Consider the following 25,594-nt stretch of genomic DNA (forward strand, 5'->3'; position numbering starts at 1 on the left):
TTGTATTTGCACTTGGCAAAAAGAGGGGTTCCGACAGAATATAAAATTAAACAGAGCTGTATATAAGTTTGAGTCCTCCACCAAACTTGACTATTTTCTTTAAAAAAAAGTTCTGTCAGTTCTGTCACCCTGTAATGTGTCGTTACTTTCAGCCCCGTTTCAGTTACGAAGAAACTGACCATTTCCACCAGAGGGCACTGGTGTCACTTTGTGTTTAGAACGCCATATTTGCGTTGCATGAATAACTTTTATGAGCACTTACCATAGAATTATAGCTCCAGGCATGGGAGGAGGAGCTGATGGTAGCAAATGCATTCTCAACAAATAGATAAGAAAAATTGAAAGTACAATTATAGGTGTGACGCTCCTTTTAATTTGGTAGCCTCATTTGACACTTTCAATTGAATTTATCATCAACTGCCTATGAGTCATTTCCTGTGCAATTCATTTACCGAGGAGCCCCTCCACAATTTGATGCTGTCATGCGGGAGCTGACTGTCTGGCAGACCGTTAAATGAAAACAGTGTGAGCACTTCCAAATGAGGGAGGGGAATGTTAACGCTTGGATGCAAATGATTCACAGAACCGGCACGGCAGGGTTCACATGCTCCGAGCAGGTTAAGCATGAAAGGGGCCGTGAGTAGAAGTGGTGGGCTGTGGCAGATTAGCGAGGGATCATCCCCACTCATTACGACGTCTATGCCAATTACTTTGGGAGGTTTCAGAGTGGCGAACCTCCAATCTGGTCGTCGGGCCACTGGAGCGCTCGCCACTTTGAATTCTGCTAGGTAGCTAATTGCTCTCCCCAAGTGGTCGCAGGTCGCAGTCGGTCTTTGATTACACAGCCAGCGTGGGCGTTAAATGCAAGTAACTGCAGCACAGTTGGGAAAGTGGCCATTAAGTCTCAGGGCCAAGTCATACTGAGAATACAGTGATGCTTTGTGATACGAATTTAGGCGGCGCGGTGGGTCATTCACGGTAGGTGTATTGGCCGTGCCAAATCGCTCTTTGGTGTTATGGGTTGTTTGTCTCTGTGCGCCCTGCGATTGGCTGGTTACCAGTCCAGGGTGTCCCCTGCCCACGCTCAAAGCTGGCTGGGATAACCACCAGTGACCCTAGTAGGGAGAAGCAGCTATAGAAAATGAATTGATGGGTTGAAACAACCCAAAAAACACCAACAAAAAATGTACACTGTATTTTGCCCATTGCTTCCTACAGTGAGGTTTATATGCTTTGTCGCGGGTGGTCACTGGTCAGGTTTCGAAAAATGTCATGAAGGAGGCGTGGCAGCCATGAGATGTTTCACTTCATGGTTAGAAATGTCAGTACCTGAAATGTTGGTATAGGAAATTAAATCACCAACGTGCCAAATAAGTTTAGATTAAAAAATTTGACCGTGGAAAGTTTTTGAAAATATTATAATATGGGTCCTTTAACACATTCATCATGTTCCTCCTCTTATTCTGCTCACAGGTGGTAAACAGACAGAGACACAAAAAGAACACACACAGCTGACCCAGTAAGCTCCAGTATTGGTCATTTTTTGCAAAAGGATGAAGAATATGTGATTGCGTTTGCCCTTTTACACAAAGTAAACAAGAGTTGTGATGAAAGCGGATGCTAGTGGGGGCCGCTTTGTTGGAACAGTTTCACAATCACAAGTAACACACAGTAAAGGTGGCATCTAAAGATGCATTTAAACCTCACCTCAGAGCTTGTGTTGGAATTACCCAGCTGTCTAAAAGAGGCATGTTTGCAAAAAACAGGCATGTTAGGTTAAATGGAAATGGAATAAGTGTGAGGTGTTTGCTTTTACTGTATGTGCTCTGTGAATTTGTCCATGGTAACTCTCGTCTACGATTCAAATTCAGCAGGGACAATTTTTAGTGAGCCACAAGACAAACGAGGGCAGATGCTGCAAGAAAAAAACAAACACATTCACAGGCCAGTGAGGTATGTAAATGAGTTTGAAGACAACTGATTCCTATTTGCGGACAAAATTTGAAGCATTGTTTTTTCGGTTATCGCGATGCTTTGTAATCTGGATTGACATTATTAAAGTGAGTCATAAACGTGTCCTACATAAAGTACTGACAGATGCCACATCTAAGCAGCACAAAGAACAAAAAGTCACGATGACGACTGCCAGAAAAAGGAATCCTGACATTTTACCAGCGAGGCGGAAAGCTGCTTGAGAGACATCTCCAGTCATTAGTCTGTATGATGCTCTGTGGCATGACAACAAAGGAATATGAATGGAACTTCCCCATAGTGATCAGGCTGCAGTCCTCCTCCGCATCTTTTTCACACGCAGCAGGCAGTAGTTTAAAGCAAAGTAGATTTAAAAAAAAAAAAAAAAAAAACAATAAACATGACCTGCAGCGCGGCTAAGAGTAGAAATACAAAGTTAGCACTTAAATCACAAACACAGTGGGATTTGTATTATTTAAAACAGAGCCAAGTTAATGGCCGAGGGATGAAATTGAATGAAATGGGAAAAGGAAATGGATGCATGGTCAAATTGCTCTGTACACTGGGATGGCCTGCGTAATAAAACATAACCATAACAATGCAATACAAAAACTATGAAATGGGCCCAAGTGTTTCTAAAATATGTTCATATACTTCCCTTGGTGGGGGTAGTTCAAACATCCCTGCAGCAGAACTTAAAACATATACTGTAATAAAATATACTTGTCTCACAATCACCTTTTTTATATTGTTTAACGCTACACCACATGCATAGCATTTATTATATCTACGTGACACTCCTCGCTAGAAAACTCTCCGCTAGAGAGTCTTTTTGGCAAAAACTAAAGGTAACAAATAAAAGGGGTGAAACAGGGGAAAAGAGTGCCCTAAGGATAACTGATGGAAGTGAAAATGGGAGAGCTGAGGGACATAATGAGAACATAACAGTTGAAAGTGAGCACTCAGTCTGTGATGAACACATCTTTTTGTAGCTGAAATTACACTTTGGGAGGAAAAGAAAATAACCAATTCTATCTCTTTCAATCACGTTTAGATGTTAAATTAGCAGAGATAGTAAAAACATTAACATTTTGGAGTGGGATTTTTCAAAACAGTGTTACCAACTGTCCCATTTAGCGATCTTTATCACGCCCATTGGGCTTCTATAATTTTTGGGGCTTTGCAGTTCTCCTCCCTATAAAACTTATTCTATTTTAATTATAACCTCATATCATCTTTTGTTTTCACGTGAGGAGAAGAAAGTAAAACTTGCTCCTCTTTCTATTATCACTTTGCTATATGAAAAAACAGACTCTGTGGAATGGGGTGCCAGTTCTATGCACTATATGAGCATACCTAAGGAGAAATAAGATGGACTCTTTGAAGCTTCTTTGAGATCAGCCATAACATTGTATTTGAATTGGCTTTAATTCAAATGAGTAACTTTATTTCCATTTGAACTTTAATTAAAAAAGTGAGGTTAACCTGCTCCACAAAAAAGCACCTCGCTACCCAGGCGTTTGCACCCACGTCGCCGGAAATCTCTCTTTTAGCGCTTTATTTCCTGAACAAAACCCTCATGTACTAATGTGCCTCATAACTAGTCACTTTACCGCATGCACACATGCACCTTACAAACCCTGCACAGTGCAGGATAGCTGCTAAATAATATTTTACACTACATGAGATTTTGCACAATCTTCCTCATATGTATACAGTTTCTTCAACTCAATCGACTCAGAATATGCTCAGAATGTAAGTCTATTAATCTATTAGTGGCCCTTATTGCCCTTATTTTTTTTTAATTGCCTACCTTATTATTTGCTCGATTATGGAATGTCGTCTGCTCGGGGAAGTGAACAGAATTAGAATTTCATTGTGTGGTATCACTTGATGCATATGATAATAAAACTCATGAATCTTTATGGGAAGTGTTGAGTGTTAGCACGTTCGTGCTGGCAGCTTCCCGATGTCGTACCACAGAATGAATGCAAGCCTTTTTACATTTATCGAAGCACCCAGGAGAAGCCTTGAAATCTAGAGGTAGGCCTACTTGCTGCAATCTCTCTTTGCCTGTGGTGTCTTTGGCTCGTGCACTCACAAGGTCACAAATAATGATGCTGGTCTCACTGAATGATGACGAAAAGGTTGTGCACTAGTGAGCTGTGCTGTACAGCACAGCCAATAGGAGAGCAGGACAATAATGTGAGGGATTCTGACAAATGGGAGAGCAGAATAATGGTGCAAGGATATGGCGCGTTAAATGTTTACTTTTGGAGCATGCGAGTTATCGCTCGTTTAATGATTTTTTTTTCTCATATTAGGAAGCAAAAAATTGGCCGAATTTTGACTTGTAAAGTGAATATTTTGTGTACACAAGCGTTCGTATCTAGGAGCTCCACGGTACATAAATCATTCTAAGGCATACTTTTTTCGTAATTTTTCAATGACAACACAGACACAGACAGACCAGTAAGGTTCAAAAGACACCCAGTGCAACTTTACTTAAATCGTCAAACTTACAAAGAAAAGTTCACTTGGTTGACATGGCGTTGGGAGGCAGAACACAACCTCTCCTCTGCTCCCACGAAATCTTAAGTCCTCCCAGCTCAGGGGCAGCACATTTCTTAGTGTCCATGCACAGTCTCAGCAGCCCTAGCTCACCTACCGGCAAAATAACAAATAGCTGTCATGACACTATGCTTGCGTCCACTGCTGTCGCTCTGCAATGCAACTTCCTACCTCCTGAGATTGGGAGAAGAACCAAAAAAGACACTAGACAGCATCAACATAGCAACATAGTATTGTAGCAGCCAAACAGGCGTCACGTTCTGTTTTGAGCCAAGCCAGGTAAATCTCTCTTTTACAGGAACACGATGAGAAACATGCAACAACGACGACAACACATCATTAAATCTCATTGCTACCTGGCCATTCTGGGACATTCAAGATCAACAGTTAAATAATTTACAATCTTCCGTGAAATCGAGAGAGAGAATGGGGGAGCCGTCTCGGAATTTGTGGATTTGCAGGAACGTCGTTGAACATGGACAAAATGGAAGAATAATGTAATAATCTACACTTCTGTCCATATTTACATCCCAAGTTATTGGCTTTTGTATTTGGGGCAAACAGACGAGAAAAAGCGAAGCCGTTAAGAAAAATGTTTGTTCATGTTTGAAGATGTTAATAATTGCACGTTTGCAGGCAGGAGCTAAAAAGAAGGAGGCTTGACCTTGATCCTTAACGAGTGACTCTGAAAATATAAGTGTATTTCTGTTTCCTCTTTGTACCGAGGCAAACTTTTGCAAAAGAAACAATGAGGGGCTACCGGCGTGAGAGACTCAGATGATGGACGGAGTTTACGGGGGTGAGTTCAGCTAAAAGATGAACTGCTGTCACGGCCACCGGAAGAGACGCTGGAATGGCTTCAAATCTGTGCTGGACTTTTTCCTTTTGGCCGAGGACAGCGGCAGAAGCGAATGGGGCGGAGCTACCAAACATAGCCGATCTCGTCATCCTTGTCGTCTTCCTCGTCGTCGTCGTCTTCTGTGATTTCCCGGGGGTGGATTCGCCCCCGTCTCTTCTTCTGCCGGCCCTGAGAGGCTTCTTCCTCTTGGTCGTCGAGGAGGATGACTGCACCGCCGCTGCCGAAATCTCCCGATGTCTCTTGGTCCTCATCTAAAACAAATTCGGCCAACAATAAACGCCTGCCATGGAATCGTACCGAACAAAATTGAATAGAAGCATATCCAATTGCAGTTCTTTGTTTGCTCCTTCACTACGCTGTATGATATTTCAACTTTTAAATCATTTTTTTCAAACACTTGTAATTAGGGAAAGGAAATTCAGTCATTTATTGAGTGCCACAAAACAGTAATACACATTAGAAAATGAACAGGGTTAAACTGCGACCCCAAACTCCACAGTATGTTTGAATTAATACATACAGGGATGTGACCGCATTCATACGTTTGTTGATATGATAGGCGCTAGCAAGGAAGATGCAACATCACGTCACATGCCAATGTGCGTGTTGAATGGCCAACTTCAAAACAAAGACATCTAATAAAACCTGGATGAAAATGCAATAGTCGGAAAAGAACTTTAATCTGAAGTTGGCCTTCGCAGATGTTGTCATCAAATCAATGATGACACTGATGTTTATTCCAGAAACAGTGAAACTCTGTTACAAGAGGAGGATAGGGGTTAAGCCTTGCCACAGAAGTGAAAGTTGTAAATTGTATGCATGTGATAAGAACATGTTTTTATACAGTTTCTCTGCATTAGAATGTCCCCTTCTCATTTTGATGGGTCTGTGATGTATTCCTCTTAATAAACCATGGTTAACTGTTGTGCTTATTTTGCTTTCCATTTTTTTCTGCTCTGAGTTTGCAACAGCTTTGGCTGGAATGGGCATTTTTTTCACTGTCCTACCACACATTCATGTGACCAAGAGTAATTCTGTATATATAGGACACATTAGCTTATAGGATACAAAGGGATATTGGTCACAAAGGTAAATAAATATGTATAGGAACCGAGTTAAACCTTCTTCATTTCGACATCCACACATGAGACGCACCTCATTATAAGGCACTTTGTCGAAAGTCTGCTTGAAAGTCAGAGGTTTTTAACGTCCACAGCGAATAATAGGTTTTGTAATGTGTGAGATCTTTTGACTTGTACGCCATTATATTATAAATTTAAGTAAACCAGGAGAACTGTCAACATTTTTGAAAAACACACAAAAGAACACTCAAGCTGCCAGCCCTAGCAGAGCTGCAGCTGTTCCAAAACAGTCTGCTCGACACGTTTTGATGTTGAATATGTTTTTGAGCCAACATTTAATCCTGCGCACCCAAGGTGTAGAATGAGACTGATTACATGACACCCCCAGAATTGTACACAAACATGTTTTTCCAAGCCCGATTTAAAAAAGCCTTTTTTTTACCGCCCGGGTTTACAGTAAGTGCACTGCGGCTGACACTTGTATATTGTGCTCAAACGAGCTCGTGCCACCGAGATGAAAGAAACTGCACCGCTACCCATTAGTTTAATGCAAGGTGAAGTCGTGGTCCTTCATCTCAATCAATTTTTTGTGTGTGTTTTTGTGTTCTGGCAGTCGAAAGCAAGATGCTGATGCTGAACAGCTCCTAGGTCAGGTGTGTCTATTGTAGTCGATGAAAAAAAAAAACGCAGTTGGACAAATCTGAATACGAGAGTGCCACGACCCCGATGGGCATTTTCAATCATGGTATCTACTGTAATCTGTAATATAACGTTAACATTGTTTAACATTATCACTGTGAAGGAGGAGATATTAATTTAATATATTTTGGTATTTTTACATCACTGGTTATTGAGATATCAACAAATAGCTCCGTACAAAGATTCCGCCAAGCCGGTAGATCGCGGAAGGTGGGCTGCTGGAAAAGTAAATCTCGGGGCAAAAAAGTCTAGGCACCCCTGCCTAGAAGGTATGTGACTTTCTTTTATGCAAACTCACAGTCTGGGGATGTACCAGTCAATCAAAACTATGATAGATTGTATGTGTTTTGTTGCATTAATACTAAATTTTATATTTTTTTTTCCTGATTTATTGTAAACGTAAGTGCATGCATGACCGTTGTTTGGGCGCAGCTGCTTATTCATATTAACCGAATGGAAAATGTTGACATTTGCACTTTGCTGACAAGTGTGACAAATTCTCCTACTTGACTTGCACAGCGGTGGTGTTTTCTCAAAGCTGCATCCGTGAGCAGAATATCAGAAATAGACACAATCTGACACATGTCTGACCCATGGATCTGTTATATTATCACTTGCCGAAACAATTGCTGATGCATGACAATGAAAGAAGAAAGTTGGGGTTGCGGATAAAGACTATTTTTGAATCCATTTTATCAGAAACAGCACAAAGTTAGAGGAATGAAAACACTGCAGTCATTTTGTAAGAATCTGCTTACTGTGAGAAACAGACTGAAATAACAACACAACGCAAAGCCTTGTGTATCTTTAGAGTACACGCGTGCGCGTGAGTGTGAACGTCTTACCGCAGTTTGGGTTGCCCTGCTTTCTGGAGCCGGCGATCTCGTTACCATACTTGTCGACACACCAACATTGTCCGGTGCTGCCGTGACATTGGGTCGGTTTAAAGTAGCCCTCCTCAGTACAGCGAGGAATATAGGAACCTGCAGGTAGAGCAGAGAATATATGGGGCTGATTCAGGGACACACAAGAGAAAGGCCATTTGGAGAAAAAGTGCAGAAAGAGACCATCTGATAGATGTCAAAGCTCTTTTATTCACAGAGGGAGATCGCCGAGCAATTACTGCTGAGAGGATTACAGGACAACAGTCATACATCCTGCTTAAAGGCAAGCAGTCAGGTTCAATAAGGCACACACTTCGCACATAAGCACAAAGACACAAAGCAAACACTAGGCCAGACTCATTTTTCAAACTGTGTTGTTAGCAATGTGTGCAGCTGGGACAGATGGCACTAAATGAAACATGTTCTCAGGAGAATTTAGTAGGAAACCCGACAAAAATGGAAGCACTAGCATCACCGCATCTACTCTCGCCTGCCTGATAGTAAAAGAAGCCTCAAAAAGGATAATGAACGTTAGACGTGCTAGACTGCAGGGATCCCAAATAGCAAAGGGTGTAATTTGTGTCAACCCAAGTTAACATATTTTGCCTTTGAAAGACCGCTGTGGCAGAAGCCAGGACCACACAATCGTCACCATGCGCTGAAATGACCCAAATACAAAACAAAAAAATCGTGACCCTTACATCAGTTGTGCTGAATGCGTTGATTGTGGTCAACCGGTCGATCGGGAAGGAGGGATTGTTAGATCACGTGACATAGCGGGACTTGTAAAAAAAATCCATTTAAAAAAACACTCAGGCACAAACAATGGGGCTAAAGTATATGACTAACTAACTCCTTCCAAATCAATTTCTGTTGAGGATTAACAATACATATTTCTTTGCAATTTACATATTCATGAAATGTTTGCATTGCTCTCCCTATATTCTCAGTGATTAAAGCAATAAAACTCCATTACAGTATGTGGGTTGTGCTATGTTCATTAATCCATTCTGCAGATATTTTGCGTGGTTTTGTGCTCATGTTGTAGTCGCTAGGTGATGTTTTGAAGATAATTTTGCAAACACCGACTAGTGTGCATTCTTGCATTCTACCTATTTATAGTGCTGAGCTGTATTGATGATTCATTGTTTTCTCTGTGCTCCCAACCCAGACACATTTAGGGGAATAAAAAAATAGCTCAACATTAGACAACTGGCCATTTTAGTTTCTGTCATTTGAAAACTGTTTACATGAGCGGATTTTTCAGTAGATACGTTATTTAAAGATGCAACGTTTATAGTGTCCTACCCTAGCTTCTACTTCCGCCCCCTAAAGGTTCATTTTTGGGGCCGCTAGCACAGCGCTAGCACAAAAATTGATGAAGATAAAGACTTTTAAAGTTTTAGCATCTTCGTCTTTCAGTGGTGGGCACTGGCTACTAATCCCGGATTTTTAACACTTTGATTACAATTTGAGCATCTTGGATGCTGTGGGAAAAAAAACCCCAAAACTTGAGGCCTTAAGGAGGATGTTTTTGTGGAAATCCCCAAATTTGTGGAAAATTCGTATTTTTGTCAATAACTCAAAACTTATCACCCAGCATAGTCTAAGCCTGGTTTTGTGAAAATGCATCCCCTAAATTAAAAAAAAAAAAAAATCCACACGTTCCAAAGGAACTTTGTGTTTTAAACAATGCTTTATGTGAGCGTACAATGTACCGTATCAGATAGCTATGATTTAAACTGACCTACGAGGGTCTTCCTTCGACTTGGATTCTGGATCTTGCTCTTCTCAGCTTGGCAAGGCAAACCTAAGCACAAAGAAGCTCATTAACTTTTTTTTTGCAATCATCACATGACTTTTTTTTCTTCTAAATTCTCGCACGACTGACAGATTATTCGAGTGCGACTGTGACATTTTATTTTGATTTAATGATCTCGCCATGAGTCAGAGAGTGTGAGCAATGCGAAGTAGCTGTGAGTTTCATTTTGAGCAATTTAACTCTATCGACCGCTAATGAAGAGCGGGTGTGACTCGTTGACATTTTAATTAATTGAATGCTAATGTTAGTAGCGGTTAGTCAGCTATTAAGCAAACATTATAATACTTTTTGTAAGGAAGTCAAAATGTTTTGCATTTTCTGCATTCCATTTATGCCTCAGACAGAGAAGAGAAATCCGCCAAATATTTTTTGCTGGCTCTGCAATAAAGGTGCCTGGGCAACATCACAAGAAGTTTGCATTGATGTAAAGTGAAATGCAGACTGAGCATTTTGTGACTTCAATTCAGCGGTACGATCATTGTGTGAGAATTGACTAGTCTGCAATGACTTTTAACTGCGGTAGATTTTGACATTACATTATTGGCAATTACGCTTCCAAGCCATATTCAAATGCTCACCTTCGGGTTTCTGGAAGCAGTAGCACCACTCATTATTTGACAGCTTGCCGTCTTTGAAGGAGTCACATGAGTTAAAGAGGGGCTTCATGCACAGCTCGTACTTGTCCATGTAGATAGCGCTCAGTTCGGACTCGTCCAGCAAGAGGTCAAAGTTCATGTCAAGTTTGTTGAACATCCATCCCAGGGAGTCTTTGCAGATAGGCAAGATGCTGGTGTCAAAGTCTAATAAAATCAAAGCAGAGACATGCCTCAAGTGAACATTTTCGAGTGTTAGCGCAGAGGCTGCTTGTATTTCTTGTCTTTGAGCTTCCCGCTCGTGTGTAATTGTGTGTGTCTTTGTGTGAGTGCAGCTCAGCTGAGTTGAAGCGTGTTGACGCTACAGAGAACAGCGCGGGGTCACTGTCAACATCACTACCATCTCTCATGAGGATCAAAAGCTGCTCTACAGAAATGGACCACACTGACACTCACACACTTCACAGGGCTGATGTACTCACGTCCGGTGGCTGAGTCAGAGCTGTCACTGGATTTAAGGTCTCTGTTGGCATCGAGGTGGAGAACTCCAAACCAGTCCTTGAGTCTGGCAGCCAGACTGTGGAGCTGTGTGTCAGTGCACACTACAAAAACATGCAAATATGAAAACAGATTCATTCAATGTACAACTCATTTACTGCAGGTGTACAGAATCAAACCTAGAAAACAAAACGCTATCTTAAGACAGGGCTTAAGTTAAGCCCCAATCTTAAAACAACACAAACGTACAGTTGATGTTTAGTAGGTTGAAGTTCAAAGAACTTAGCAATGACTGAAAATACTAACAAAAGAATTGTTCACATCACTGATGTTGCATTTACATCTTGTATATGGAAGAAACAAAAAAATAGATTCATACATTAGAGTGAAAATGGAACTAAAAAGTTAAGATCAATCATCAAATGTTAACTATTTGTTTTCTTCTTCTGCATATATAAGCAGGAGGTGATTTTTAAAAAGCGTTTTAAAGTGCACCAGGTGTTTATCACCCCTGAGTTCTTCATCAAGAACGTTTTTTAAGATTTTCACCCGAGTGCATGGTTGTAGTACTCTCTGCAAACATGATACCATTTAGTTTTTCAGATGGCAAGTATATGTCATTAATGTATAAAAGAAAAAAAGTTCTTTGAGTTAAGTTAGACTTTAACCATTTAAAGGCTATTCCTTAGATCTCATAGTTTTTTATTTTACGTAAAAGTATAATGTGATCCATAGTGTCAAAAGCCTTCTTTAAGTCAATAAAAATACTAATGGGTTAGTCTAAAACAGAAAAAGAAACACTTGCATCAAGATGCCTGAAATTAAAAACAAACAAACAAACAGAAAAACTAAAACTGAAAAGAAAAAAAGAAAACAAGTGCATCAAAGAGCCCGATATAATAATAACAAAAAAAAAGGATGGCAATCCCCATCCTCAATCATCTACAGCAGGGAACCAATTCTTCAATTCAGTCGAAAATGATGAGCCTTCCCTTTAGAAATACAACTTCTGTGCAGAGAAATGGAGCTTCATTGCTTCTCCTAAGTCAGACCACATAGGATACAGCTTTATTAATTCTTTCCGAAGTGTCATTTTTTTCTCCATTGTCTTCCATTCCTTCAGTGAGACGTTGCGCTTTTGACATCGCTCTCAAATTTCCCGACAGACTTGTTCATTGAGTCCAACCGCACTCATGCATTTTCTGAGCTTTATACATTCACCTGAGCTTCATCAAATCTATCTAGACTTTCCTGACTTTTCTCATGACTTAGAGAACCACTTTGATATTCCTGTCTCCTGTTTCTTTTGCTCCCCTAAATTGCTTTGAGTGCTTCATTTCCCATCTGTCCCCTAACACATCCCCTTATAAACTCCAAAGATAAGTGCTTCTGTGTCTCGCTTTGATATCCACTCACCCTGCCCTACTCCTCTTCTTCACACTTTTTCATCTTTTGATTTGAGTGCTATGACCGCTCCAGCTCCCCATCTCATGCTCTCCCGTTTCCTGCACTTTGCTTTACAACACAAGTGTCGACGGTCTCTTGATTTCTCCTTCACTTGGTATGATATGAATTGCTTGTGACAGACTGGTCACTCACACCTTTTCTACGAGTAGGTTTTAGATGGAGAATGTGCTAAAAAAAAGAAGAAATATATTGATATACAATGGAAGGCTTGCTTTCTTGTTCATTTGTTTTTTGTTTTTTTTTTGACTGAATGTATTATAAAAAGATACAATGCATTAAAATTACAACAATTCTCATGCCCACAGTGGTTGTGACAGACCTTTAACATGAGTGTTACTGATTTATTATTTATTACTATTGCTCTTTGAATAAACAACATTTAATGTATGATGCTGAGAATTACAGAAGTGATGCATATTAGTAATTCATTATTAGCAGTGGGAATTTTGGTGAAAATTGACTGCACTACTTGGTTGCAATGAGAAGGGTCACTTGTCATTTCAGTCTCAACTAGTTCATGGCCTGAAGAGGAACAACTTGAGATCACCTAATTCTGACTTCCCCTTGGTCCTCTGCTATAGGACAGCTCCCCCAGGAATAAATACACTCCAAACCCTCTAGTGTAAAAAGAGGAGCTCCATCATCTTGGAATTCTCCCACACTTGCCAACTTAGCTATGATAAAAAGCAAAACTATCCATCCGTCCATCCACCTATCAGGAATCAACCCAAATTAATAAACAGCCACACATACTCAAGAAGTATGTTCTTTTTGTCTGAAAGAGTTACCAATAAAAAGTCACACAAGAAGCACAAATTTAGTTTGTCTTCATCTCCAGAGTTTAGCAAGTGTAATAAGGTCAGGATTCTGGCTTCGAAGACTCTACCATGTTACTCCTCATTCCATCATGCAGACGAGGGTTAGAGTTAGCGTTAGTGCATTTATATGCATTTATATGTGCATTTATATGCATTTTTCCAATTAGTAGTTATCATTCCTTCTCCTCCAACTTTTAGGTGCGCCTTATAGTGCGGAAAATACGGTAAGTCTCTCCAGCGTGTCCTGGGTTGTTCCCGGGATCTCTTCCTAGTGGGAAGGGCACGCCTGGAACTCCTGACCATAGAGGCATCCAGGAGGCAACCTAACCAAATTCCTGAGCCACCTCAAGTGGCTAATCTCAACGTGGAGGAGCAGCGGCTCGATGGAGTCTTTCCCGGATGATTGAGCTTCTCAATCTGTCGCAAAGGTAGAGCCTGGACACCCTGCGGAGGAAAGACTCATATCTTCTCGTCACAACCCACAAGTCGTGACCATAGGTAAGGGTAGGAACGTAAATTGATCAGTAAATTGAGAGCTTCGCCTTTGGGCTCAGCTCCTTCACCATGACAGACCGATACGGAGCCACATCATAGGAGATGCTGCACCACTGCACCTATCGATTTCTCGCTGGAAAGCAAATGAAGTGATCAAACCACAGCCTCACAGAGGAAATGCTTCTCATTCACTTATTTTAAATTTGTTGAAAAAAAAATCCAGGGAAACTGGATGGTTTAAATGAATTTTCTTTGGTGCATATTCCAAGTCGCAGGAGCAGCAACATTTATAAAGACACAACAGATGTTAATTTATTATAGGAAAGCTAAGCTAATAAAATTTGTGCCTGGTTAATGATCAATTAAATAACGAAACAATTGATTCCACGCCAATTGTTTTATCCTTAACAAATCATCTGGAACTCATTTTTATTAGCAGACAAATGTTTTGGGAACTAAAGGTGGAAGTATAGAAATCACATAGTGTGATTTTATTCATTCCCAAGCTGTTTGATGCAGTTTAGCTTAGGGCTTTCACGTTCCTCCTCACCAAACTCATCCATGCACCCTTTATCGCTTTTTTGTTTTGTGTAGGGGTCTACTTTGCCCTCCCTGGAACATATTGCCAGCTTTCGTTATCTGAGCGGAGCGAGGAACATTCTCAGACAGAACTCATCCTGGTCATCATGCCTTCATACTCATGTCCTCCGGTTGCCTATACGGGGCTAAAAAAAAGCCAGACAAACAGACTCAGAGACAATTTTCCCCCAGAGCTATTTTTGTTCATATTAATATGCAGCAATCGGAGCAGCACACCCAATTTCGTTGTATGCCGGTATGCAATGACAAAAAAGAAATTCCATTCTAGTTTATATATGCATTAAAGGCGCCATTTTTTATAATCAAAGAGCAAAAAAACTCTAGAATTGAGCCAGACAAAAGAGTAGTTAGTGTTGACCTCCAGATTGCAGGTAAGACAATGGGATGTTGCGGTAGATGCGCAGCTCGAAGTGCCACTAAAAGTTATGAGGGGCTAGAAGCTAGATGGGTCAATTTCATTAAAAAGAAAACAACAGAACGCTGGATTTAGTTTGCCCTTTATCACCAGCACGCTCTCACAGACGGGGAGGTGAGTAGAGTCAGATAATGATCACTTTCACCCTTCTCCTTTACAGACATTCAGCATAGTCCTCCTTGCAGTGATATAACGCCGACCCTAAACATTTATCAGTAAAATGGAAACAGATTATACTCGTAACAAGTACGGACCGTCTAGTCGGTGCCTTGTTTGTGGGGATTATAAATAAAACAAGTTGGGTTGTTTCTGTGAGGTAATTGAGCATCTTTTTTTTCATCCCACTCCCTTGGCATTATCAATCAGAGCTAATGGTTTATTTGTTTAAACAAAGAAAGAATATAAACAGGAAGTGAATGGTCACTTAGATATAATGCGATGGAAATAATCGGATTGTGTTTCTGAAGTGGGATTCTTACATACTCTTACCTCAAGAATTTCTAGTTTGCTCTCTTTTGCCATTAATTAAAATATTGGGTAATCACGGTAATTAATTTGAATAGCTCTGAAAAGATTACTAGTAGTTAAATGGGTGCCATATTTATGCTCAAAGATGTGGGTAAAGTAGTGGCATGGTTTTGTTTTGAAGTCCACAAAATGTAGTTTCTATACAAATTTCATGACGTACACACTTTGTTCCTTGTATACAACTGCTGTATATGGTTAGAGTACACGGATGTAAAAAGTGCAAACTATTGGCAAATCATGGTCATTTGGCTGATTACTTTTGGACAGTGTTTGAAATGCCATAATAAGCCAATCTAATGGGCCGGCCGATTAATCGGTCAGACCCTAATGGAAACTTCTCTTGGCAGGACCGCATTTGATGACACAACATGGAGGTCTATCATGAGCCAATGAGGAGCTCATTAAGGTCTGCTTGATATTTCATTACAGACATTCCTCTAATTAAGGTAACAGCTTATGCTAAACAGACTCTGTAATTAAGGATACACAGCCGATGTAATTGAGCAATCATAAAGCACCCATTTTAGGGTTGCTTATGCCAATGGATGTATACTACATGAAATTAAAAGCAAATCTGAGGAGTGTGTGTTTAATTTCCCAAGATTACTCGCTAGTTAGCAGCAAAGCTATAATGTCTGTGTATCTGTCTGTCTGTCCAGCATCCTTTATTTCAGTATATAGCTGGTATCCTATTGCTTAAGGTGGTATCAAAACATAGTACAATTACATTTTACACTCCATCCTGTCTGGATCGATACATATAAACAATGTAAACAGCATTGCAATTTTCAAGTTTAGAGTTACAATGCACGATACGGTTTGTATGATCACATCTTCATGTTTACTGACAGCCAAGTTCAAAGTGCTGAATCTTATCATCGAAATAGAATCTGGCACACGCTCGCACAAACACTTGCACCTTTAGAGCCAACCCCATCTGTTTACCATTCTGAGCCACTGATCTGATGTGAGATCCCATCGGGTCGGATGACAACACACATGCGTGCACAAGCATGACACTTTTATTGCCAGAGTCAGCAAGAAAAAAAAAAAAGTGACACTGGAATGAAAGACATTTGAGAGGACTGCATTTAAAAGCAAGCTTACTGTGAGTGTGAAAAAATGGACCCAGACGGGTAAATAGATTCTGTTCAGAGGGCCACACTCTGTAAACCAAACACGTATTGAACTTTGGTTCCTGTGATTATTCCTTTTCAAAAATTCCAACGAAAACCAATTGGTTTGAAAACTAAAAAGCCAGTTATGTAAATCCAATTAATTACTTCTGAATGATGCCAACGAAGGTGCACAAAATCTTATTTAGTGATTTGTCAGTCACGAAGTCAGTTTGTCAGTCTTTTGACAAAGAAAACACATCTGATGGGATCTACAAACACGAATACATTGAGTTTTATATATATATATATATATATATATATATATATATATATATATATATATATATATATATATATATATATATATATATATATATACATACAGATCATATAATGTACTTTTATTTACACTGATTATGTTTGTATCATGTTAACAGATACAGTTATAGTGTGTTTTAGATATAGTATTGCGTTTCATTTGTAGCAGACAGTGGTGGTTTTAAGAGTGTGTGGGTGAAGTCGAGTAAGTGTCTTTGCACCAAATGCACATCTCGCCACTGTGTGGCGGCTAAAACAGATGGTCAAATGATGGATATACGGATGTAAAAAGTAAGAATCCCACTACTATTCATCATCATCGCAATACTCCCATATTGGAAAGGGAGGAATTTCTAACAAAAACAATCCATCCTTTTTTGTGCTACACCACTTTAGATTGCATTTCTCCCTCAGAATCTCTCCATCTATCAGACAAAATCCTATTTTTGTGACAAACAACAAGACACACAGACTCTCTCCATCACTGGTTGCTGTAGCTGTCAGAGGAATGGTGTAGAGAGAAAATAATATAAAAAAACGGGGGGTGGGTGGGGCAATGGAAACATTGTGAATTGCAGGATATTTTGAGGCATCACCACAAAGGGTGCTCTTTTTTGTATGTGGCTGAAAAGTCTGAGATGGCAGCTTGAGATCAAAAATGGCTGAAAGAAGGGATGAACTCTCAAGTGAATTCAAGAATAACTCCACTTCTACCCATCTGCCCATCCTTTAGTCTCACCATATAATCATATTTAAAAGGAGAGCTGCTTTGACATGTAAACAGACATGCAAAATAGGGAGCACACTCACCGGTCTTGTCACTTTTCAAAGGCGTCTTGCTGAGCACTTGTCCAGGCAAACACGGACACTCACCATCACATTTCACTGAGATCGTCTTTTCCGCGAGGCAGCTCTGGAACTCTAATTTACACTGGGAATTATTAAAAGAAAATTCAATTAACTGTGAGCTCTTATTGAAACACAGTAAAAAATACAACAAACAAACAAGAAGAAAAAAGGAAAAGAAAAACATAATGGATATTCAACATATTCCGTACCCCAGGTGCCCCAAATAATATTATTTAATTAACTCAATGGGTGAAGTTCATCATTCAGTGTTTAATTGTAATATTTTTTTCTAACTCGCACAAAAACCTTTCATTGGTTGGATTATTTTAGGGAACAACTGAAAAACAGCCTCATTATAGTTGGTTTCTCACATCTTTTTAATGACATGCTGCACATTTTTTGCTGACAAAGGGTTTATAGAAGGCTTGAATGACAGGTATGATGTAACCTCAGCAAAATTATGTTCTGGTATTCAAGAACAATTCAGAGCTGATTAAGAAGAAACGTTTCTGTTTGGAGTCCTCTTTCATTTTGCTAAAGATATCTCATTGTAGGTGAGTGAATAGTAAGTAATTATGATTTCTTCTAAGATGAATGACAACTGAGATGGGCTTATAAATTGTTAATTTTTATATCATTTCGAGGAATATAACTCTGCTCAGCAAAATATACACTATAACTATAATATTCACTCCATCAAAGACACACAAACAAGAACCAAGGCCTATAATTTTGGCAAGTGCTGTTGATATTTGAGTCATTCATATACTTTTTTTCAATTTCTTTAATAAACATTGTATTTTCTGTGCTCTTTAAAAGAGTGCTGTAATGATCACATATAATCCTGGCTGTGTAAATCTCATGCTGTACAGAAAATCCCATGCGATTGTTTAGTTTGAGCACTCATTCCATCCCTAGAAATTACTGTAGATAATTTTTCTAATAACAAATATTTTGAGCTTTCCTCTGATACCCAATGACCTCAGTTGTGTTTTGTTGGAAAACGATTCAGAGAAGGGCCCGTCTTTAAAGACATTTGACGATTAAAAACGACAATTCTCTGTACTACTGTCAAAATATTGAATTAGCTGTCTAGCTAGGGAGACAGTGAGCGAGAACATCTAGGAAATGGATGGATGTCCTCCCCCCGCCACAGTCTGCACACATAGATGCCCCATGAATCTTTATAGTTGTCACTCTCCAGGGGTTAATGTGGTTTTAATGAAACTGTTTTAGCACCTGAGTCAAGTCAAGGAGTAAAAATAGAGGAAAGGAGTAATTGACTTCACTGAGGTCTCAGGAGATGTGAGCACTGTCTACTTAATATGATGCAGGGGTGTGTGTGTGTTTGTGTGCACGTGAATGTATGTGGTTATAATGAGTCGGGCATGTAATGTCATAATATGGTGTGGATTAGACTATGATAGAGCGGCTTACTGAAAAGAGTACATCGGACTATGAGGCCCCATCAGTCTGCCAGCTAAACAGCTGAACTACAGTAGCTGAACTGCCACAAAGGGCACAGAGATTTCTTAGCCCTAATTTTCCTTTTTATCCTCCCTCAACACTTCAGTCCTCCGGCACAGGCTACTGCAGTAGGTTATTCAAATGTGCGCAGAAATAAACTTTTACAATTAGCAGAACACAAAGTGTGTTAGAACTGTTTTGTATATTATTGAATCATATCAAGCCATAGATTAAAATTGACATACGTTCATGCTGTAGTTGCAGGTTCAAGCTGTGCAATAGTTTGTTTGTTGTTTCAGCAAATGAACTCTGATTACTGAACTCAGAATAATCGTGCTGATTTGAAAAAAAAAACATTCATTGTGTCATGGATATTACATGTTCACATGACGTGATAACACCTTCACACACCTTCAAAACCCAAACGTTTGGTTTTCTGTGGACCAAAAATAGTGGACTTTATAAGTCACATTAATATTTGATTTATTTCCAGCTAAAAGTGGATTACAGATTAATAGTGCACATTGCATAAGTAAATTCTGCCCAAAGCTTAAAGTTTAAGATATTAAAGAGTTAAAGCAAACAAATCCATTTGAATTATTTACTTCTAGGGCTGAGAAATTAGTTCAAAAAATAAAATGTGTGTTTTTTTTTTTCCCCATTCATTTTGGACGATTGAAATTTTAGTCAAAGTGATAAAGCTAACAAAGACAGATTGAAAGATTTGATTTGTTAAAAAATAATTTTATGCAAGATGCTCAGGCAACAATGATGTATATTGTTTTTTTAATACGGTATTATCATAAATGTAACATTCATAGCTTATACATAATATATCCAGCCATAGCTTGTCTTCAACTTCCTTAAATGCCACAATTAATTCGTTAGTAATTATTGTAAACACGCCTTGCATACTACCCATCCTGCATTGTGCCGCTAAACCTCGATTTTACGACTTTCCAAATTGTTGATTTATAAAATGAGATATGAAATGAGTCCAGAATCTGTCCTGCTGTATTCAACATTATACTGTGTTAAAAGTCAGTAAGTCAAGAAGTGGTATGCAATAGGTATTTCAAACTAGAACATTAGCGGTGACCTGTGTTTTGAAAAGTACTGTACAGCATGCATCTTACTCAATTTAATCTCAAGGTTTTGCATCTGGCACTGCATGTTACTATAGGCAACATAATTGGATACAATAATATATTACTTGCGCGCACGGATGGATCTCTGTGAACCCACTCAATGCTGGAAGGCCATTATGCACTTTGGTTAGCCTTCACTCTTTATTTTTGACACAGATTCATTATTCACACCCAGCTCTACTTGATATACCTGTTCACGTCATCTTATATTTCTATAGAAAAGCTATCATGGCAATGTTAGCTTGCAGTCTATCACATGCAGGAGAGAATAGACTTCAGAGCCAAGGGACTAGCTAAACAATAAGAAGGATACAGAAGAGCTTTGCCAAGAGAGCTCATATTCCACGTACGGGCCTTGTTGATATTTTGGAAGAAGGCAGATAGATTAAAAAAAAAAAGGAAAGATTGAAGGATTCTAAAGAGTAACAGTTATTAAATGTAATAAATTATATTTATGTGATAAATAACTGAAACAGAATAAATACCGTACATATTTCACCAATTGCATTTAAACTGAGACATAAAAAGGAAAACAAGAGTTGTAATTATCATCACCACAGACAAACATCAGGGCACTTTACCTTGGAGGTGTAGGTGTGTCCATCAGAGCCACACACTGGATTTGAACGGCGTGGGGAGCACAGTTTGCAGTTCCCATGAGTGCCCACTTGAAGCCTATGCTTGTGGCCCAAACTGCCTTTCCGGGCTTTCACACTACGTGACAAGAAAAATCACCAGTGTTCTCATAAAGAAAAAAAATCAATATAGCACAAGCACTTATAAATTTCAAGGCGAAAAGGTATTCCTGCCAAGTATTTGCTCAACAGGTCCAATGACAGATAGAGAACCAGAATATGTTGTAGTTTTTGGACTACAAAGCGAAATTAAAATACTAACATTTTCTCAAAATTTGACGTTGCGTCCTATTAACTGTTACTTGTTTTGTTCCCTTATTATGCGGAAATTTGTCTCATATGCAGTGCACCTTATAAATGAATATCCCCCCAAATAGACCTGTTCTTTGAGACTGCACTTTATAATCCAGAATATGCACCAACTGTGAAAAAATACTGTCATTAGTAGGAAACTAAGTTATCAGGAAAAAAAAAAGACTAAACATTAACACAATGCCTTATTGCATTATTAATTTTTAAATGATTTGTAATATAATATTGAATAATTCATTCAATTTAACAACATTATAAGGGCATGGGCAAGTACCTCACAGAAGCACTGTAGCATTTGTATTCATGACTTTTTCAGTATAGGTGTGTTCATTTATATTACTCGATAAAATATTTATTCACAGATCACATATTTGCAGTCGAAGGTTGTTCCATTGAATAGAAAAAGCAGTTGGTACATGTCATGGCCAACAGCTGGCCCGGCATGCACACTGCAGTGTTTTCAGACATTTTTGCAGGTGGTGCAATAGTATACTGAGTTTTAATGACAATTACAAACAAAACAAAACAAAGTGTAAGGTGATCTTTCAGATCCACTCCCTTAACCACTAATTATCACAGAAGAATAGAGAAACAAACAGGTACATAAACTTGATGAATAAAACACAGAGGAAAAGGGATGGCATACAATACACAGCATGCAGTAAATAATTAAGCCCACCTTCCAAAAAATGCTACTCTGGGCCCTGCAAATATCACTTTGGGAAATTAATAGGGTAAATGGACACATGTATCAAACGCGTCCAACTAAAAGTGAACGACAGGAAATATTCTTTCTTGTTTTTACATTTCTCACAATGCACAATGCTTCAGCACACTGCTAAGATCTCCCATGCTGCACTAATTTGAAAGAGCTCTAATTTCACGGTACCACAGCCTCCTCACAGCAGGACAGTGGCGGGTAAGAATTTACACCGGGTACCTCAGTTGGGCTTTTTGAAATGTTGCCGGCTGCTTTTTGACATTTCTAAGGCTAAATTAAATCAATAAAAGTGACAAGAAAAGGGATGCACCAAATTTTCGGCCACCAAAGATTTTTGGTCAGAAATGGCAAAAAAACACAATCTGAAATACAAATAAAAACCAAAATAATACGTCTGAAAATGGATGTTATGATGAAGGCAAAAAAAACAAAAAAAAAAGGAAGCCTTTTTCTGGATTTCACACACTCGCACAGGAAAAAGGAGAGAGGCATTGCTTCTAGGCTGCTATTGTAAAGCAATTCTGCAACTAAACGTTTTTATTTCGGTTCATCCCTAGAACTTTATTTATTTATTCAATTGAGATACATCCAAGAGTCATTTGGTCTCAAATGATATCAAAATGTGAATAGTATGTTAAAACAACTGTTTGAAGAACACAATTAATTCAAATAAGAATCCGACTAATTGATTCATGGATATAGACACCTGTTGTGAACTTTGCTGTTGATTTCCTTGTTTGGGAGCAGTGCAAACATTCAACAGTTGGACACTTGCATTAATACGTTTAAAAAGTCAAATACGGTAATGTTTTTTCAGAAAATTCACACAAAAGTATACCAGGCACACATCATAATTCATTTGCTATTATGAAGGTAAGAATGATAACTTATAGTGTATGGAAAAACTTAAGCCACAGTAACAAGCCAGCTCCCTGAAGCCAGTGTGAAGCAAGTCCTGATAGAACTTAGCATTCGCCTGGCAAATCACGAGCAGTGAGGAAATCAGGCTGGCTGGGTGACATTTTGGCAGTGGCACAGCTGAATTAGTATGCTATAAAAATACCAACAGCATTTGTTATTGCTTTGGTTCAATCTGAGGAGTCTGGAGAGGTTGTTAAAATGCTGCTGCAAGTTCCATCTAAGCCATGCTAGCTTTTTCTGATGTACACGTGGTACTTAGTTAATTTTAACCTCCTTCCAAAAGCATATTACTGGCCCTGTTATCCATTTGCCAGAAGCTAATGTGCCCTCTATTTGTTTACAGAGGATTGTGCGGCTAGAGTGCGAGACATTTAACCTTCTTCTCGCTTATCAAACATGTTCTGTGTGGAAACATGTTTTTTCGCACCGTACTGAAAAAAAAAAATGAAATGACCTAAATGTATTATTACAAGCTAATAACTCCTAGATAGTATATTTTAACATTTGATTTTAAACATATATAGCATATATAGGCTACTGTACCAACAGTTCTCAAATTGGGGTATGGGTAGCCCCTGGGAGTAGAAGAGATTTTAACAAGGTTTCATCAGGTATCAGCAAATCTAATTTAATGCTTTGTAATGCTGTGATAGAAGTACATATCTTTTTTCTTGTCAATTTAGGACCAAATTACTTTGAACATGAGGCGAATTTATGTGAACTGTTTATGTGAACTGTTTTACAATGACTTCTATAAAACACTGTATGCCGTTCATTTGTAAATTTTTACACAGATGTGCCTTGTCATTAGGGAGACAATTGTCCATTTTTTAAACATTTTTTATTTTATATTCTTCTGGAGTTGCAGCAATTAATACACCAAGACACCACTTAAAATGTAGTTCCAAAGTTTAATAAATCAGATACAGATGGCGCAACACACTGCTTTAAGTCTTTTTTTTCATTCAAAAATGCTTTGGAGCTGGTTTGGGGGGATTTGGCTGAGAAATAAAAAGTCATAGAGGCCTTGCCATTGAAATAATGTTGAGAACCACTGTTACGTATACCATCGGCTCAAGTGAATCCTCAACAATATGCATAAAGCAACAAAGTTATTGAAGCAGAAACGATGAAATAAGGGGCACATGAAAACAATTTAAACCAGGCCAAAATTATTTTATGGTCTGTAGCTTAAGTGACTGATGCGTTGGCAAAATACAGATTGCATTGGAATCATTTGATGCATTAAGCGGTAAATTGGATGTGTTATTAGTTCAATATGAGGGGGAAGGATCAAAACAAATTGATTTAGAAGCTAATGACTTAGAAGCTAATGAGAAATCAATTAAAATCAATGACACAAGGCAATGACAAAAAATTACTTTCAGATGCGGTTTGGAGATCATGACGTTTTAAGATGAAACAGTTTGGAAGAAAATATTGAAATTAGGATCATTGCAAGGTTGAAAGCACAAACAAATTAGAGCTGATAGTGCCTTGACTGAGTGCACAGAGTCTACAAATAAGTGTATAGTTTGACAATAATTAATTGGTTTTGCAAATATGTTTAAGCATTTCAGTGAAGCAGAGAGGAGTTATTTTGTAGCGTTATGTTTTCCTGCTGTCAGCAGAGTCTTGCAGAATAGTGAATAGCTTTCTTAACCCAACTGTGCATAATGGAGCTTACAATCGCCCCTTACCTGTGAGTTGGTTGCTTGTGATTGGTGCACACCGCTGTTTGGTAGTCATGGCTGACACACACCTTATGAGGAGGGCAGCGAACTTTCAGACAGGGGTCCTTCGTAGTGTCAGAGCCTAAAGAACAAGGGAAATCATGGGACATGAGGGACACTCAAAATAAAGGTTGAAAAATATGTTTTTGTCTCAAGAATACAACAGAATAGAATAAAATACCTTTATTATCATTCTATAGCTTCTATCTAACACATTTGGGAGTGCTGGTCCAATTTAGTGCATATTAAATAAATATGAACAATAAATTTAATATATTCATATAGGAACAAAGCATAGTGCAATCTTCATTTTCAGTGTCATCATGTAAACATGTTTGAAATAGTCCCGTTTGTTTAGAGCAGAGAATGCTGGTTCTATTGGACGGTGAACATTTGCAGGGCAAGTTGTTTTGCACTTTCACGGCAGTATAAGTGCAACAGCATTGTCTTTCTTAAGCAGAAAGTTTGGCGCTGTTGAACAATCTTTGAAGGTACTGACTGCAAGGAGAACTGTCAATTAATGGGCTATTTTTTCATCGATTCTAAATCATAGTAAATGAGGATCTTTATTCTTATTAATTTATTTTTTGCACACCTCTAAAACTAACAACGTGATCACAATGTAAGGCTTTCCGCAGTATCACTTAGCCCCTAAATATAAAGCTGCATTTTCTGTACATTACAGACCTCGGCGCTCAATTTTAAATTTGCTTTTGAGGACACTATTTACATTTACACCGATTACACTAAAAACAAGGTGAAATAAATGCATTCAAAAGCTATTCAAATGGATTTTATGCAAATGCGAACCAGGTCATGTTTTAAACAACATAATATCAGCAACTGCTTCAACAGCTTTTTCAGTGTCGCTAATCAGAGATTGGCCCAGAGAGAAAGCCGAGTCCTTGCCATGTTACTGCTAGCGTCATATAAAAACCAATGCCCTTGTCTTCATTAGGAGGATAATGGTTTGTATTTGAGCCCCAGCTGGCATCTGATGAGATCAAACTACTTTCAAACCTGATCTCACAATGCACCACTGTTTACAAGCCACTTTATCAGCATTACTG

General features: G+C 38.8%; 1 protein-coding gene across 2 annotated transcripts in view; it reads right to left on the reverse strand.

Annotated features, from left to right (window-relative positions):
* Positions 1–4,444: 4,444 nt before the first annotated feature.
* The window catches only part of spock1 (SPARC (osteonectin), cwcv and kazal like domains proteoglycan 1), a 69,134-nt gene continuing 47,984 nt past the window's right edge, over positions 4,445–25,594 (reverse strand). For both annotated transcript variants that reach the window (XM_088432013.1, XM_088432012.1), the window contains 8 exons: positions 24,492–24,606; positions 20,784–20,916; positions 17,549–17,669; positions 10,964–11,083; positions 10,467–10,688; positions 9,814–9,876; positions 8,028–8,165; positions 4,445–5,652 (listed from right to left, as the gene is read on the reverse strand). In XM_088432013.1, the coding sequence (XP_088288139.1) occupies positions 5,465–5,652; positions 8,028–8,165; positions 9,814–9,876; positions 10,467–10,688; positions 10,964–11,083; positions 17,549–17,669; positions 20,784–20,916; positions 24,492–24,606 (1,100 nt within the window). In that variant the 3' untranslated portion in view covers positions 4,445–5,464. The remainder of the gene's footprint in view (positions 5,653–8,027; positions 8,166–9,813; positions 9,877–10,466; positions 10,689–10,963; positions 11,084–17,548; positions 17,670–20,783; positions 20,917–24,491; positions 24,607–25,594) is intronic.

The sequence above is a fragment of the Hippichthys cyanospilos genome, chromosome 13 (assembly GCF_059441005.1).
Source record: "Hippichthys cyanospilos isolate Australia breed blue-spotted pipefish chromosome 13, RoL_Hcya_1.0, whole genome shotgun sequence".
Classification (NCBI taxonomy): Eukaryota; Metazoa; Chordata; class Actinopteri; order Syngnathiformes; family Syngnathidae; genus Hippichthys; species Hippichthys cyanospilos.